This window comes from Mirounga angustirostris, unplaced genomic scaffold (assembly GCF_029215605.1).
Source record: "Mirounga angustirostris isolate CCGP_5_RB_7025 unplaced genomic scaffold, mMirAng1.0.hap1 SCAF_3, whole genome shotgun sequence".
Taxonomy (NCBI): domain Eukaryota; kingdom Metazoa; phylum Chordata; class Mammalia; order Carnivora; family Phocidae; genus Mirounga; species Mirounga angustirostris.
In genome coordinates this window covers 161,990,523-162,008,992 of record NW_026991711.1, presented here as the reverse complement: position 1 = coordinate 162,008,992, position 18,470 = coordinate 161,990,523, and the positions used below count along the sequence as shown (strand labels likewise).

At 37.0% G+C, this 18,470-nt stretch overlaps 1 protein-coding gene across 1 annotated transcript in view; it reads left to right on the top strand.

Moving 5' to 3' along the window:
* Positions 1–18,470, top strand: part of C2CD6 (C2 calcium dependent domain containing 6) — a 147,797-nt gene that overhangs the window by 25,824 nt on the left and 103,503 nt on the right. The window contains exons 2-6 of the mRNA XM_064586921.1: positions 3,691–3,777; positions 6,719–6,770; positions 9,054–9,196; positions 11,409–11,531; positions 17,686–17,730. Coding sequence (XP_064442991.1) covers positions 3,691–3,777; positions 6,719–6,770; positions 9,054–9,196; positions 11,409–11,531; positions 17,686–17,730 — 450 coding nt within the window. The remainder of the gene's footprint in view (positions 1–3,690; positions 3,778–6,718; positions 6,771–9,053; positions 9,197–11,408; positions 11,532–17,685; positions 17,731–18,470) is intronic.

The window sequence follows — 18,470 nt, the reverse complement described above, 5'->3', positions numbered from 1 at the left end:
TATCGATTTTATCTAAGGCTTTCTGGTAATGAGTCTAAACTGGGAACTATTCTGGAACCCCCTCCTCCATCTCAAATTGAAGGCAGCATGTATGAAATGGAGAAGGTAGCCTGCTTCATTCTAAGCAGACTGTGCCTAGGTGGGAATATGCATGGAAACTGGCAGCTTAAAGCCTCCAGAAAGGCATACTTAGGAAAGTGAGACAAATTATAGGCATTTAGCTGTGACTCTGTAGAAGTAGTCTCCAAATTGTATTGACTGCACAGTATCAATAAAAAACATATGAACATCTATCACCAATGTTTGTGTATTTATTTATACATTACATAAGCGTACTGTAATTTACTGTATAAATTCTACAATATACAAAAAGTTAAAAATGATAAGCAGTATTTTGAAAAATAATTTCCATGTTGTTTCTTAGTGGTACAGAGCTCAATAAGCACTACTGTTTTTGAAAAGCATGATTTAATATTTGTGATGTAGTAATTTGAAGGTCTCATTCTAAGGCAAATTTATTATTTCAGTATATGGTTTTTAATGCTATTGTATTTGAAAAAGATACTTTCAAAGATTTGAAATTTCAAATGGAAGAGGTGCATCTTGGTTGTGCTTAGTAAAATCACATTTCTCATTTTTCATTTTTATTCTCCTTTTCAAAGTTTTTAGTCCAGGTTTTATCAGTAAAATGTCGTCTTTTCTGAGTAATTAGTTCTGGCAAACTAATTGGAAGGCGTTGCATTTTTTATATTTGAAAGGAAAAATGGTCTCCTAACCTGCTGAAACCCTTCTTTTGTGAGATTTTTAAACAGATGAGGAAATGGTTTCTAAGTTGTTGAAGTGTGATACCACGAGCTTGTAGGGTGATCATAGCACATTTGCACGCACAGAATATAACACTGGATGAAAATATTTCCAATACTTTTCAAAATGTTCTTAACACGAGTTCATTTCAAAAGAGTTATTTTCGGGGTGCCTGGGTGGCTCGGTTGAGCGACTGCCTTCGGCTCAGGTCATGATCCCGGGGTCCTGGGATCAAGCCCCGTGTCCGGCTCCCCGCTCGGCGGGAAGCCTGCTTCTTCCTCTCCCACTCCCCCTGCTCGTGTTCCCTCTCTCGCTGTGTCTCTCTCTGTCAAATAAATAAATAAAATCTTTAAAAAAAAAGTTATTTTCACACTTATTAAAATGTCACTCCCTTACTCTGAAAAGACAGATTAAGAAATATCCATTTAAAAATATTTGCTAGTTTACATACTGTTGATAGTTATTTGTCACCCCAGAAAAGGTTAGCAAATTTGGAACATTTGTCTTTTTCTAAGACCAAAGTACATGGTATATCTTTATGTTTGCCAACTTTTGAAAAATATTTTGCCGTGAAATTTTTTATGCTCAGTCCTCATCTGTTTGTAAAGCACACTGAATATGCTACTTAAGGTAAGTACTTAGTTAAGTGGTCAATCCACGTAACAAATGCAATACCCTGAGCTCATGAAGGCAGTAGTACGACCTCTCTGAGTATAAAACTCACACTTTTCCTCAGAATATTTGTCTACTGCTTATAGTTAGTTGTATGTGCTTACTCTCTTATCTGTTAAAGAAAATTGTTAGATTCTAATATTTTCTTCCACTACTTTAGGGGATAATCCCTGGGCCTTGCTATGAGTGTCCTTGTTTCCTGGGGACAGAACCACAGAGGGTAAAAAAGAGTCATTGCTCCCGAGTTAGGCAGGGGAAAGAGGATTTAAAAAATATTTTTTGGAGTTAATAATTCCAGGTACTTGTAGTTTACAGAATGAATGGGAAGATCTGACCCATCAAATAAGTTATTCTTTTTTCCCATGTAGCAAATCTGGGTTGGATAAAGAAAAATAAAGATAAAAGTCTCTTTTTTCAGCCATTGTTCTTCTCATAGAGAAACTGTAATTGTTTTTTTTGTTTTTGTTCTTGTTTTTCCCACCTCTCTGTCTTCAACACCAGACTGAATTTCCTAAGGACAAGAACACTGCAAGCTGGAAGCAGCATAGTGCCAGGCATATAGTTGTGCTAACACATAGTACATATTAATGTAAAGACACTGAGGTTTCTGTTAGGGCTAAGAAGTAGGATTATACTGGAAAAGCTAAGCGTGTAGGCTAGTGGGTTTCCAAATAAAACCGTAATGGGGGAGAGTAGGTCAAAAAGGTCATTGGGGAAGAAGTGCAGAACAGTGTAAGTGAATATATAGACTTTTAAAAGATGTGCCATGAGGGACTTTTACTCAGAGTGGGGCCAAAAGTGACATAGTAGAATTAACTGAAATAAAAATTCTCTTCAGGTTCAGGAGAAATTCTAGGTGGTATGAGGAGGCCTTATGAGACTAGTCTTTAGAACTTTTGTTCAAGATTCTAATAGAATTTAGGCAAAGAGTTGTTTTGCTCATGTTGCTGCCACTGAAGAGAGCTCAGCTCAAATAAGGAAAGTAAAAAGGTAGTGATCTGAGGGGGGAGAAGCAGTATTTTTGCCACATAGTTAAGGATAAATTGAGCATGAGTGTTCTAAAGGATTTCCCCCCCAATTATCTTGTATTTATTAAAATGCACATTCAAAGTAGACTTCCATTAGTAAGGTTATCATAACATTAGGAAGCATGAGGGTCCACATTGAATACACATATAATGTACCACAGTTTGGTGTTTTTGTGACAATATAGTAATTGTCACTCAGTTACCTTAAACTACAAATTATACAAATATATAAAAATCATACATATAAAACCCATTAAGCCAATCAGATGCAGCAATAGCAAAATGACCCAATATATGTACAACAAATTTTTTTAGTACAACTCAAGTGTTTGTTATATACTTTGAAGCAAAAATTTCAACATAACTCAGGATTTATTACATACATCAAATATTGAACAGTTGATTCTTGAAAAGACACAAAACAACAGATTCCTGGGAAGTTAATGTTTATAAGTAAGGCCATGTTGATTCAAGTTAGCAAAGGTTGGGGATAAATATAATTCTTTTCAAGTTTTGTAATCGGTTTTCCCTATTCCCCTCACATTTCCCCTCCATTCATCTTCCTCTGTTTCTCTTTAAAATCTATACGAAAATGTCTTGTGATTTTTAGAAGTTAACCATCATGTGTAGTGACCAGAGCCCTTAGGAACAAAGTTAAATACCAACCCACAAATATCTGTTAGTGAAGTTACTCTGGAGGAAATGACACAAGTCAAAACCAAAAGCCATTTGTCCATTGCTCCATTCCCGTTTACTTGCTGTTCCAAATTATTAAATTGCAGTTCCTTCTGTAGCTGATTAACTGAATGAATACTGGAATAACTTGCAAGCAGGATCACTGCCATCTGTGAGATACAGTTCTTGGTCCATATCAGATTAAGACTAAAATGTGGTAATGATGGTCATTTTTAGTTAGCAAGCAGAGCTCATTATTCATGGTACTATGCCCTTCTCTCCTCTCTCATGATTCCCTGAATGATTTTATATTTGTTTACATTTTGCTTCTCTGCTAACTTACTGGTAACCTTATTGAGGGTAGGGATGAGATTTCTACTCATATTAATATTCCACTGCCTAGAATAATACCTTTTACCTAGTAGATTCTCATAAGATATTTGTTGAAATGAACTTTTATCTATTTCTTCTTTGCCTTCTAAAGTCTAATGTTAATTTATTTACATTGTAGATGCTGAGAAAAACTCTTAAAGGGTCTGAAAGTAAAGAACTGGAAATAACACCTGAAGTGCCAACTTTGATACCATTTGGGGACGTGGTATGTGAGACTCATCCTCCACAAACCTGTACAGATTATTTCTTAATTTATGTGAAGACTAGTTAATATTTATTATTTGATAATCAAAAAGTACATATAGAAAATGGTTCTCTCTGATAACATTTGTGAATTGTTCATTTTTTCATCAAGTCAGAAGAGCATTCTGTAATCACTGAAATTATGGAAAGCATCTTGATTCACAGGAAAAAAAAAAAATGTTCCCTATATAGGGATTCCCAGACTCTAGTTACATCAGAATCATCTGGTATACTTTTTAAAAACACTGATTCTTGGCCCCCACCTAAGATCTGCTAACTTAGAATCTGGGAATGGGGCCTAAGATTCAGTATTTTTATTGTGCTGGGCAGTGATTGTATTTATTGTCAGATTTAGGAGTCTTTGAGCTATGATTGGAAAATTGACCCCACACCTTTCCCTCAAGTCCCAGGAACAAAAGCAAACATACTCATGAATCATACATACACACAAACACACAGGTAGGACCAAATATCTGGGCTGAGAACCAGAAAAAAAATCTGTTTTTTTTCTTTGGGTGCTATAGAATATAGGACATGAGGATCTATGTACATTCAGAACTATCAAATATTGTGACATTCTTTTACAGTTATCTCTCTTCCTGAACATCATTAGAATAGTTAATGGGTATGAAGTGAGAGAGTTTCTCTTGGCCTTCTTCTCTAGATCCTATCATATACTATACATTTTCTTGATTAAAAAATATATGATTTATTTAACACCATGATTTTTGGGGGGGAAAAGTAAAACTGTATTAATGTATACATTTTGTTTTTACAAAATGAGCACAGCGTGCATTTATCCACATAACTTTATAGCGCTTTCGTATATCACAGTCAAAGTCACTGTTCAAATCTACTTAGAAAAAGATTACTTGAAATCACTTTTGGCTGTAAGGTATCATGCATGCCATTATGTTGACGTACTGATTTCCGTAACCCATACTCTTGAGTATGACATCTACAGTCCTTCAGAATTGATACTTTGATTTCATTCACACTTCCTAACTTCGTAGTTTGTATTTTCCTTAGTTGAATTACATATTGCTAGATATTAATAACCTTCTTTTAAAAGTCCGCTGGAAGTTTTTGACAGATGTTTGGCATGTGATAGCTCCTCTCGGTGTATGATTTGTCACGTGACTTTCTCTCTGAAAGTTCTTTGATTTATTCTGAGGTATTTGGCAAGGCTTGTCCAAGTGTCTGCAATGAGAGCTACATCACAACCCACTATTCCTCTTTCTGATAGAGCCCTTTTTTGGAAAAAATGTGTAAAAGCCTGTCTTAAAATTGGGTGCCCAGAAGTGCTTTTGCGAACACCCTTCTAGTTGCTTTCCTGTTTTACATGCATGTTGGGGGGTTGGTGAAGATGTTGACATGTTTATAGCATTGGGCCACAGATGGGTCTCAGAATTTGTGGCAGTATTTGTTATCCATAGCCTGTGAATGGTCATCATTATGTTTTTAAGTGTTAAATACTTTTCTACATTTGAAAAACCATGAGAGACTCTTAACTCTAGGAAACAAACTGAGGGTTGCTGGAGGGGAGGTGGGTGGAGAGATGGGGTAACTGGGTGATGGACATTAAGGAGGGCATGTGATGTGATGAGCACTGGGTGTATATGCAACTGATGAATCACTGACCTCTACCTCTGAAACTAATGATGTACTTATTATATGTTGGCTAATTGAATTTAAATAAAAATATATTTGAATAGAAATTTTTCTTTTTTCTTTTATATGGATCTATGATATAAAAGTATAAAGAGCTATCGAAAGATAAGGAAAGTTAGGGTAGTTGCCCATGGCTTCATGTTCAATACTTGGCAGGCAGGCAATGATTTATGACAGAATGTTAATGTATAGCGTTATACAATCCAACATTGTAGTTATACTGCCCTGTTTTACCCTCCTCATATATAACTCTGATTTTAAGAAATAAAAATGATTCATGGAATCACCTATGGCGGTACCATTTAAAATCCTGCCTAGATCATGTAATATGCCTTACACCCCTTTGCATTTGAAAACTTAGAACCTTTCCTTTAACATAACATAACATTTCATATCAAAGTTTCCTTAAGAAGTAGACCACAGTACTTTCTTCTTTGGATTTCATCATTCACATGACATAGTCTTTTACTTAAATCCTGGATGCTAATTTCTTTTTCTGTATTATTTTAAAACCAAATCTTTAAAATTATTTACATACATTTAAAAATACTATTGGGTCATTTATTTTGTTTTACAGTGTTTAACATAATATTGCTATTGTTTTTACTTGGTTTTTAAGGCCAAACATGGCTAAATATATTTGGCTGAAAGTGCAAATCAGTATTCAAATATTCCTGTATTTATTTTTTATTTGATTTTATGCTTAAGCAGGAGATATAATTTTATTTAACATTTAGAAATACTTTGTACAGAGAGAAGGAATATTTCACAGTCCTTGGGATGTTGTAGTGGTTGAATGATTGTTGTATGAATAGAGTGGTTTTAGGATACTGGATAAAAAAGCCCATCTGAGGCAAGGCATATTTTTTATTATTATATGCAGGATGCTACACTTTGTCAGTTCTCACCTAATATAAAATAACAATGATTCAAAGAGTGATGGTTAGATTTAAGTTAGTGCTTTTTTCTTTCTTCTTCTTTCTTCTTCTTTTTTGCTTTCTATTCTTGTTCATTTTAATTTTACTTTGAATAAATCCTGCCTATTTTTCTTCTGTATTTCTGTTTTCTGGTGTTTTCCCTTAACTAGATATTTCTAATGAGAAACAATATTCTTAATAAGAGAAATTAGCAAAGTGGAGCTTTTAAAAATATATAGTTTGGTATAGATTAAAATGGAAGGAAAGTTAACTTTTAAAAACTCATTTGCTGTGTTTTTATTTTGATTGTTTTAGGTTGGCTGCCTTGCTGTTCATATAAAGAACTGCAGACATTTCACGCCTAGGAGTATCCTTTCTTTTGATTTAAGAACCATACCATGATCATATATGTCTGTTTCAGTTACATATTGCTGCCTTAAAACACTCCACGACATGGGCTCCTGGGTGGCTCAGATGGTTAAGCGTCTGCCTTCGGCTCAGGTCATGATCCCAGGATCCTGGGATCGAGTCCTGCATCGGGCTCCCTGCTCCTTGGGAGCCTGCTTCTCTCTCTCTCTCTCTCTCTGTCTCTCATGAATAAATAAATAAAATCTTAAAAAAAAACAACAACACTCCACGACTTAGTGGCTTAAAACCTTCACCATTTTATTATCAATCACTGTGTGTATTCACTAGGCGCCACTTGTCCCCATGATCACAGCAGGCTCTGCGGTCAGCTGGCAGTTCAAAAGGGCTAGAATATCTAAAATGGCTCATTTCCGTGTCTGGTGTTTTAGTGAGGATGCCTGGAAGACTGGACTTAGCTGGGAAGCTGAAATGGTTAGACCTTTCTCTCTTTCCATAGAGTCCCAAGGTCTTGTTTTTCCATCATATTTTTTTTTCTGCATTAATTTTGATCTTTTAAAAAATATTACATTAAAATATTATTTATTTTGATTACTGAAGTTTTGGGTGTCCCCTTAAATTTTGGACCATGGCTGGTGCCGCTCTTACCCTGTCCTAGACCCAGCCCTGGTCATGTCCAGTGCATATTAAAGTAGTCACAGGGCCAGGCCGGATTCAAGAGCAGAGGAAAATAAACACCATCTTTTGATGTGCAAAGTGATGAAAGTTTTCCACCCATCCATAATCCACCTCAATCACTATATGAGCTTAAGGAAAAATATATATCTTACCAAAAAAAAGGAAAAATATATATCTTAGATGATAATACTAATTATTTCTAAGTAATAATTGTGCTATCTTAAACATTGTTTGAAGGATTTATTTATCTTGGTGCCTTTAAATAAACTGACTGCTCATTATCAGATTTTTGGGCATAAAACCAGTTTCATTATGAAGGCTTGATGTTTCTTTTTTATATAAAGTGAATTTTTTTTTTTAAGATTTATTTTTACGAGAGAGAGAGAGCACAAGTGGGGAGGGTAGAGGCAGAGGACGAAGCAGACTCCCTGCTGAGCAGGGAGCCCGATGTGGGACTACATCCCAGGACCCTGGGGTCATGACATGAGCCGAAGGCAGACGCTTAACTGACTGAGCCAGTCAGATGCTCCTATAAAGTGAATTATTGAAGAGAATTCTGCATAAAGAGATTTTTGAAGATAATTAGTTAAATCATAAAAACAAAGTTGTTTTATTTTTATTTTATTTTAATATTATCTTAGTCACCATACATCACTAGTTTTTTTTTTTTTTTAAGATTTTATTTATTTATTTGAGAGAGAGAGAGAATGAGAGACAGAGAGCAGGAGAGGGAGGAGGGTCAGAGGGAGGAGAAGCAGACTCCCCGCCGAGCAGGGAGCCCGATATGGGACTCGATCCCGGGACTCCAGGATCATGACCTGAGCTGAAGGCAGATGCTTAACCATCTGAGCCACCCAGGCGCCTCATCACTAGTTTTTGATATAGTGATCCATGAACAAAATTGTTTTAATGCATAGAGTGCTATGAAAGATAAAAATACAGTATAGTATAGTGAAGTCTATAGAGAAATGAATAAGAGAATAGAAAACTGCTTTAAATTTTGCTGTCTTAATGTTAAAAATAACTCAAGTGACTTTTGAATTTTTGCATTTCCACATAATTATGCTTAGAAAAGTTTTTAACTATATATTGCAAATATTTAGTCACCTTAAAAATAATATGTAGAGGGGCTCCTGGGTGGCTCAGTTGGTTAAGCATCTGAGCCTTGATTTCGGCTCAGGTAATGATCTCAGGGTCACTCACACTGGGCGTGGAGCCTGCTTAAGATTCTCCCCCCTCCCCTCCCCCCTCACCACCACCCTGCTGCTAGCACTCTCACTCTCTCTCAAAAAAAAAAAAAAAGAAAAGAAAAGAAAATATAAAGAAACATTTACAAAAGATTGTAACTGAAATGTGAGGATGGAAATACGAGAAGTGATCTAAAGAATAATCAACCTTCCTTTTCCTACTTACGTTGTGCCTACCATCGATGGGCAAAAATACTATTTTAAAAGACTTTAAAAATTGTTAAATATGCTCTACAATTACCTTCTTTATTTATTTGTTTGATTCTTAGGTTTTGCCTGAATTGCTTAATGGATTAATTTTATAGTGTGTTATTGTACAATTATAACAAAATTTGTTTCCTCAATATCTGTATTTTCAGTCAGTTTATATTACAGTAATTTGTTCATTCGCATCTCTATAAACAACATTGTGAAATGTACAAAAATGTGTAGCTTGCTATCCCAAAATGATGAAAAGAACACTACAATTAATTTTGATGACAGAAAGTACTTTTCTGTTCAGGTAATGTTAAAGTTCTCTTCTGGATATAAGAATGCATTTTTATAGTTTCAAATAATCCACACTAATTATATCCCTTTTTAGGGATAGGAAAGAAACAAATGCAGTGCCTTTTTATTTGATATTTTACAGTATTTTACTTCTGTACTATGGGCTATATTGTTGTTGTTTTTTTCAATAAACAACTTACTAGAAAATGCATAATCTTGATGATCTTCTTCCCTAGGAGCTTACTGTCTGTGGTTCTGTGTGTTCGTCAAACATGCATTTTTCTCTATCTTGCTCTCCTCCTCTCTATCCTCTTCCCCCCTGTCTTAGGTTGGGCTGCTGTAACGAATGACCATAGATGGGGTGGCTGAAACAACAGACATTCATTCCTCAGCTTTATGGAGGCTAGGAAGTTTCGGGATCAGGGTTCTGGCAGATCCGGTGTCCCGTGAGAGCCTGCACTCTGATTTCCTGATGGTCATCTTTTCATTGTATAGTGACATGGCAGAGAGCAAAGAGATCCTCTTTCTTGGGTCTCTTCTAGTAAGGGCACTAATCCAACTCATGAGGGCTCTACCCTTATGACCTAACTCCCTCCCAACACCACACCTACAAATACCATCACATTGGGGATTTAGGCTTCAGCATGCCAATTTTGAGGGGATGCAAAGGTTCAGAGCATACCCTTTCTCTTTTTTTCATTTCCTCCTCATTTCCCTCTCTCCTTTCTTCTTATATAAACTCTAATTGTTTTTGCATGGATTAACTTATTTAGTCTTTATAACAACCCCCCAAAATATATATATTCTCTTACTATAATCCTCATTTTGCAAATGAGGAAACAGGTACTGTTAGGTAAAAGAACTTTCTTAAGGTCCTAGAACTAGTAAGTGGTGGAGCTGGGAATGGAGTCAGTCTGGCTTCAGACTACACTTTATTAAGCTTCCTCTCACACCAGAGCTTCCTATGCTGAGTTTGCATCTCTTTGTAGCTAAGTTTCTTAGAATCTTAAATGTATCTCAGAGTTTTCTTTAAGTGAGCAACACTATTTCATGTAGATGTAGGATTCATTGATTAGCCCAGTTGTTAGTCCTAATAGTTTTATTATATTGGTTAAATTTTAGTGAAATCCTAAAACATTTCCTCAATGCTCTATATTTTTTAACCTTCAATTTTAATCTTCAAAACTTTATTTTGCTTAAGTCTTGAGTACTGAAGATAGTTCTTTAAGCATAGTTTAAAAAAAAAAAAAGACAGGCATAGTTTTGCTAAAGGCAATCTATACTATTTGTTTTACTTTGCAAATAGTTTTCCTGAGCTTGCCAAATTTTTAAGAATTTTGTGGGTGTATGTCCACTTAAATAAAACTTTTTGTTTTCTTGAGGAAGCAATGCAGAACAGAGTCAGAAATTTAGGATTGGTTAGTTTGAATAATTCCCTGCAGGCTTTAGGCTGTAGGGTCATCCCTAGTTGCTTGGTTCCTGGTCTCAGGATGATTTAGGGCCAGGGAAATACTGGCTCCATGTGAGAGTTAGATAAGGAAGTGGTTAGGGCTATAATTTTGGGATTAGTTTGCATATGAAAGAAGTGCTTCCATCTCACTAAACCCTTGCTGTCTCTAGGAGCTGGCTAGCCCAGGGAGAGAAAGTCTGTCTCTGGCCAGGCTTTTTCAGATGTCAAAACATCGTAAAATTCAGAAAAGAAGATTAAACATGGGAGAAAAAGTTGTTTTTCTTTGCTTTAACCATTGTAGAGCTGTTTGATTTTCAAACTGTGTATTTATATAACTAGGATAAAATAAAATACATTTTATACTTTGGGATACTTTTACCAATAAGTTATTGAACAAAGACTGAGAAGGATGTTGGATGTCTTTTGATACTATTTGTATTGCCTAGATTATCTGGGCTAGATATTGGATTACTTTTTATAATACAGTTTCAGTAGGGTGTTGAGGCTAAACTTTTGTGTAGAGTTAGAGAATGTAGGCAGTGCATGTTTCAAAAGACCGTAATTGATGTTACACATAAACAACATCCTGATTTTTGTTGACATTAGGGTATATGTGACCATGCGATTGAAAAGTTATAAGGCTAATAACATGTGAAAACTAACCATTAAGCATGTATATAACAAAATCTAGTTTATGGATGTACTTATTCAGAAATTATATCTGAAATTCATACTGAAAATGTGATAATTCTTTTCATATGTATTTTGTATCAAGGTTCCTAGGCGTCAAGATGATGAGCGGAATAATATTTACTTGGAACTAATGCAATATAAAAATACAGAAAAATATCCTCTCTTTTTAGGGAGTGTTCAGGTACACCTTTATGATGTAATTCAGGTGAGGATCAAGGTTATTTTTTTCACTGTGGTATCACATTGTCCAGTTGGTATTTGTTGTTATTATTTATCTGTATCTGACAGACTCCTTTTGGTTTATTATCTGCCTTCAAACTTATATGCTTTGGAAACAATGTCTCCCTCTGGCTATATTAAAAAAAAAAAAAAGAGTTGGCTTGGAACAGCCTAATATTTTAAAAATTGATTGTGTGGAAGGGCAACCTAGAGGACTAATAAGCATGTTTTATTATGTTTTCTGGAATGTTTTTAAACAGGACTCAGACCACAGACTCTCTTAGTTGACAGCCCAAATTTGAGTTCTTTTCTCCTTAGCTGGGCTGCTTGCAGTCTGCTGGGGCTGTGTTGTTTGGGGTCAGCCAGAGTTGGGGGCAGGGTTTGTACACACATTTTGTCGTTCCTTCTCTCTTGCTTTCTCCTGTCTAGGATTACCCTCTCTCTTTCCAGCAGCCATACTGCCCTGGACTCAAAGGAAGAGAACTAACTGATTAGTGAACAAATATAAACCATCTGAAGGATTTTCAGGGATGTTTGTTAGGAGGCAAAGCAAGGGAGCCTTCGAAGACTAATGGAGTTACATCAAAGGACATAGGAGCCAGATTGCAGGGGCTCCTGTTGGCCAATTTCAGGATAATTTGAATATCAAAAACATCATTACAAATTCTGAATAAAGAAAAATCCATAAATCTTGGTGATCTTAAGAAAAAAAAAGGGGTAGGGGAAGAAAAATGGAATTTAGGGCGCCTGGGTGGCTCAGTTGGTTAAGCGACTGCCTTCGGCTCAGGTCATGATCCTGGAGTCCCGGGATCGAGTCCCACATCGGGCTCCCTGCTCGGCAGGGGGTCTGCTTCTCCCTCTGCCCTCTTCCCTCTCGTGCTCTCTCTCATTCTCTCCCTCTCAAATAAATAAATAAAATCTTAAAAAAAAAAAAAAAGAAAAATGGAATTTAAAAACTTTTAAACAGGGGCGCCTGGGTGGCTCAGTCAGTTAAGCAGCTGCCTTCGGCTCAGGTGATGATCCCAGGGTCCTGGGATAGAGCCCCGCATCGGGCTCTCTGCTCAGCAGAGAGCCTGCTTCTCCCTCTCCCTCTGCCTGCCGCTCTGTCTACTTGTGATCTCTCTCTCTGGCAAATAAATAAATGAAATCTTTAAAAAATAAATAAAAACTTTTAAACAGAAGAATGTCAGTGTAGAAAGAATGATAGAATTACAGATTGACCATTTTTGCAATTCTTTATAGTGAATGATGATTAGTTCAATCAAGACTTAAAATGCTACTTAAAATATTAGGTAAAAGGTTATTGGGGAGCAAGATATTTTCACATCACTGTAACAGTCTACAGATTAATCGTTGCAAAGGGGTAAAGGTGCCTCCACAATAGAGAGACGTTTTGGTTACCACTTCAACCAAGAGCTTGAACTTAGCATAAGTAATTATGGACAACTTAACATCATATGCTTACTATGGCAGTACAATATGAAGTATACAGCATTACGTGTGAATCGTTCTCATCAAAAATGTTTACCCCAAATCTAACCAAGCCGAGTCTAGATCTAACTTTTAGTTTATAGGAATTTAGGGGATAGGGAAAAACTTAATACCATGATGATATATGATAAATACATAATGTGGAACATACCAGCTTAGATTCTTTAAAAAGTTAAGGTCAGGGGCGCCTGGGTGGCTCAGTCATTTAATTGTCTGACTTTTGATTTCAGCTCAGATCATGATCTCAGGGTCATGGGATCAAACCCCAAGTTGGGCTCTGTGCTCAGCAGGAAGTCTGCTAGAGATTCTCTCTCTCCCTGCTCTCATGCTCACTTGCTCTCTCTAAAATAAATAAATAAAGCTTTAAATTTGTCGGCTATTTGGATCGTTTTCTGTTTTTTTTACTATTACACTCATTGTTGCAGTGAATTTTCTTGAACCTACCTTCCAGTGCATTTCTGCAAAAAGTGTCTACATTATGATGAATTCCTCTCTATGAGTCTCTGATGAATTGCTACATCATATGGTAAAAAGACCATTATTATTTAATGGACAGAGTCGTCAGGGAAAGCAATTTTGGTTATTTATGGATTTCCCCAAAAAGTCTTAGGATTTTAGCTGTGATGTGTTCAAGATATGCTGTCTGTGTGTAATATCTGTCAGCATCCTTCTGTAGGCACTTCTACCTTAAGAATTGTGTCATTTTACTTATTAGAATCCCTCAGTTACCCTCTTTTGGTCAAAACTCAGATCCCAGAAGTACAAAGCTAACCATAAGGAGTTTGGTGCTTTTTGGATTTTTTGTTTTTGTTTTAGTTTTGATGCAGTTTCATTAGCTGGATGTTACCTTGGAGAGATGACTGTATAATAATATCTAAACATCTAGACATCAAACAATAGAGGAAAACAAGAACTATGAGACAATCACAAATATAGTAATTTTTTTTTTAAGATTTTGTTTATTTGTCAGAGAGAGAGAGAGAGAGAGCGTGCACAAACAAGCAGGGGGAGTGGCAGGCAGAGGGAGAAGCAGGCTCCCTGCCGAGCAGGGAGCCCAAAGCGGGCTTGATCCCAGGACCCCGGGATCATGACCTGAGCTAATGGCAGATGCTTAACAGACTGGGCCACCCAGTGCCCCAGTAATAAATTTTTTGAATCCACTTTGTATCCACTCTATTTAAACTAGGCCTAACGGAGAATAGGTCCCATGGATAAATTTGGGCCACTATAAATAGGCACGTGGCCTTTAAAAAAAACAACAACAATAAACTTTTGAGATAATTGTAGATTCACATGCACTTGAAAGAAGTAATACAGAAAGATCCTTTGTATCCTTTACTCAGTTTCTGCTGATGGTAACAGCTTTAAAAACTGCAACCAATATACAGAACGTGCCACCTCCACCAGGATCTCTCATGTTGTTGCCTTTTATAGCTACATCTCCTTGCCTCCTGCCTCTGCCCCCTCCTTAACCCTTGGCAACCACTAATCTGTTCTTTCTTTCTGTAGTTCTCTCATTTCCAGGATATCATATAAATGGAATCACATAGTATGTAATCTTTTAGTGTTGGGCTTTTTCACTCAGCGTGATTCTCCAGGAGGTCATCCAGGTGGTTGCATGTGTCAAGTTCCTTTCTTTTTTGCTGTTGAGTAGTACTGCAGGGCGTGAATGTACCACAGTTTGTTTGACCATCTGCCCATTGGAGGATATCTGGGTTTCCAGTTTGGGGCTGTTCTGACTAAAGTTGCTATAAACATGCATGTACAGGTTTTTGTGTGAACGTAAGTGTTCATTTCTCAGATAAATTTCTGGTGTGTAAGATAGTTGCATCTATAGTCATTAAAGGAAATGCCAAACTGGTTCCCAGAGTGACTAGGCCATTGTACGTCTTCACCAGAAATGAATGATCCAGTTTCTCAGCATCCTCATCAGCATTTGGTGTTGCCACCATTTTATACCTTAGCCGTTCTGATGGGTTTGTAGTCATATCTCATTGTGGTATGAATTTGTGCTTCCCTAATAGCCAATAATGTTGACCATCTTTTCATGAGGGCCTCTTAATTGATTAATGATTCTACTTTTCCTGAACTGTTTACCTTGTGTATCTAGCAAGGTGCATAGGCTGCTGCGCAGACTCTACCACACTGGACAGTAAAAGGTCGAGGGAAGCATCATAACCTAGAATGATTCTAGTCCACGAATTTATGCTGATTTGTCTTGTCTCTAAAACTTGAGCTGTCCCATCTGCTCTTTGGAGCACATGCAAGGGTAGATTCTATTTAATTCTAGAACTACTCGCTAGGGTAGAATTCCTTATGCAGACTGGTCAAATCTAGCACTCAGAATTGGGAAGACTTGATGACCAGACCCAAACTACAGATCATGTTTGGAAGCATGGGAGAGCCATCTGAGTGCACAACAATTATTTCATGGCTATACATGAAGATGACACAAATGTATTATTATGATTACCAATTAGTATCAGTTACTTTCTGAATATAATTGGTCTGGTTGAGGAGGGCACCAAGACCTTGAGTTGAATTTTAAAAATCACATAGTAGGTTTTGCATAGCTTTGTAAAAAATAATTGGTCTGTAGCTTGTGTCATGAATCCCTTATTTCTTCTTATCCCTGATACATCTTGGATTCCTTGGAGGCTCTGGGAGAAACCAGAAACATTAGCTAATTGTTAAGGCCTAGGGTCCAGTTAAGGCATATAAGTATATTGCAGTTTATAATATTCCTGTATGAATTATAACAGGAATGTGATTATTAATTTTGGGATGAACTGTAGTACTACTTGTGGTTATTGGTTTGGCTATACGATCCTTACCAGAGAAGCCTAGGACTAAGTGATAAATTCAACAGTTAGAAAGACTGGTAGCCACTTACTTGAGAAGGGCAAGAGAGAATTCAAAGGTGTGGAATATTGTTAGAGTAATGTCTCCTAAAGAATCATACCTCCCTCTACCAGTGCCTTTGAGCATCTAGCATCAACCCCTGCCAGCCCTTTGTGGACTAGGCTTAGACATGTAACTTGCTTTGGGCAGAGCAAAACCAAATTCAGAACAGTTTGCCAAATAGCTCATTGCCACACATTGAAACTCACCAGAAGAGCTGAGTGAAGGCAAGCCCAAAACTCAGTGGATTTAGATGAGATGCATATTCAGGATGAATATTTTAATTGGCTCCAGTGAAGACTTAATTGGGCAGATCTCAGTGAGACCTACAGAAAAAACTTGAAGACATTTACCATAGTTAAAAGTATGACTAAAAGTTTACTTTATATCTGAGGGAGATGGATCAATCAATAGGTCAAGCTCTGTGATCAAAAGTAGAGGCACAGTTTATAAAAGAGAAGAAAAAGGCGGTCTTGGAACAGTGAGATGTCCCCCCACTCCCCACTTGGGGAAAAGGGACACTATCAAGAGCAAGAAGCTATAAAGAGATTGACAGGATCATTAAGGAAATCTATTTCAGTTATTTATGAATTTTCTGAGAATCTTGTGATTTTATATGAAGAACACATGCTAATTCTGTGTGATGTCTGCCATTGTATGACTGCTCTTATTTCCTTCATTATACGGCTTCACCAGAAACTGAGAGGGCAGGTGTGAAATAGGTTCAGCTCAGGTCATGATCCCAGGGTCCTGGGATCGAGTCCCGCATTGGACTCCCTGCTCAGCGGGGAGTCTGCTTCTCCCTCTCCCTCTGCCTGCAGTTCCCCCTGCTTGTGCTCTATCTTGCTCTCTCTCTCTCTCTGTCAAATAAATAAAATCTAAATAAATAAATAGGTTCTGCAGATTGCTAGGTTTTGGGGATGGAGAGGATGTGTGAACCAGCTGTTGAGGTTTTCACTAAATGAGAACTAGTGACCAGAATGTCTGAAACACATGCCAGACAGCATGAAGCTTCAAAGTGGGAAACTGTTAATATCTGCATGAACTAATATGATCTGGAAGCCGTAGAAGGGGAGTGTAGAGGATGCTGCCCCACCTCCTGGACTTGAGGTGTGTGGGCCTTGACTTGAGGAGTCTGTGAGGGAAGCAGCATCCTTAGTGGGAAGCCAAGTCTGCGGTAAAGCAAAGAGGGAATGTTTGGCGGGGCAGTTAAAGATGTAAGGTTGTTTGTTAACCATGGAGTGGGGATTCCAGGAGCTGCAGTGAAAATGCTGGGAGGAAAGGGAACCGTGGGATGGTGGATGATTTGGGAGGACTGGTAGCACAGCAGAGATGCCCAGAGGTGGTGACCAAGGATACCCAAGGTTTACCTGGTTAGGAAGATCCTGGTAGTCCCCGAGGATGAGAGAGGCCCTCGGTTCTCTCACGAGTCAGCTACTCATGCACATTTATGTTAAACCCCACAAAAGGAGTGCAGCCGGGGCAGTTCCTTTAACACTTGGAGAAGGGGCAACTACAACTAGCAGGAACATTTTTGTCTAAAACGTAAATATTAACATTTGTTTTTGGTACAGCCTAGAATTTTTCTTTTCTTCCAAATGTTTGGTATAGTTGTATTTTAGCTATCAAGTTAACATGTGCATTAAAAATCATTACCTGATTTTTCAAAATTTATGAAATGGTTTAGATTATATACAGATGACTACATGAGTGACTCTGTATTTGAGAATTTTATTACTTTTTTCCAGAAAGGGTGCTTTATTGAAGAATTTGAAATGTTGAATAAAAGCACGGTAAGAACTTTACTAACATTTCCAAAGTTTTGTGCATACACTTAACATTGCATATAACTTTACTCTGATATTGTTTTAATATCTGATAGTGTTTTTATTCTCCGTTACCCTACCAGTCACTGTTCAAATTAAAGGAAATGTATTAAACAGAAAGAACAATATTTGCTCACAAAATCTTCATCTCCACCTTTTTTTTTTTTTTTAAATGCTGCTACCTTACTGCTAAACGATGACCAGGAAAATTGAAATCATTGACTAAGAGAGTAAAATGCCCTCGTCGCTGCTTTGTGCAGCTTTAATTGAGGAAGTATTTTTCTCCTGGAGGAGATTCTAAAGAGTTGTTTTCAGTTCTCACTTAAATTTCTTTTTAAATACTTAAAATTATTATTTTGATTAATTAATCTCTTCAGAGAGACCTCTGCCGCCAATAGCCAGAACAGAGACAAGGAACTTTATAAAAAAAAGAGAATGATGGATGTTTGAGGTCATAACCTCTGACACCCTCCTTCATTTCCCATTTGAGCAAGCTGGGGTTCAGAGAGACGAAATCGCTTGTCTGAATAAAAATTTTATCTGAAAATGGAAGTGGAGGTAGGGGAAGTGTGAGTAAATACTTTAAAAACATATGCATGTATACACACACACATGTATGTGTATCTCAGGGTAATCCTATTATAAATTGATATTTTCTGTATTATAATCATATATTCTTTAACAGAGTTTTTAACATTTCAGGAACC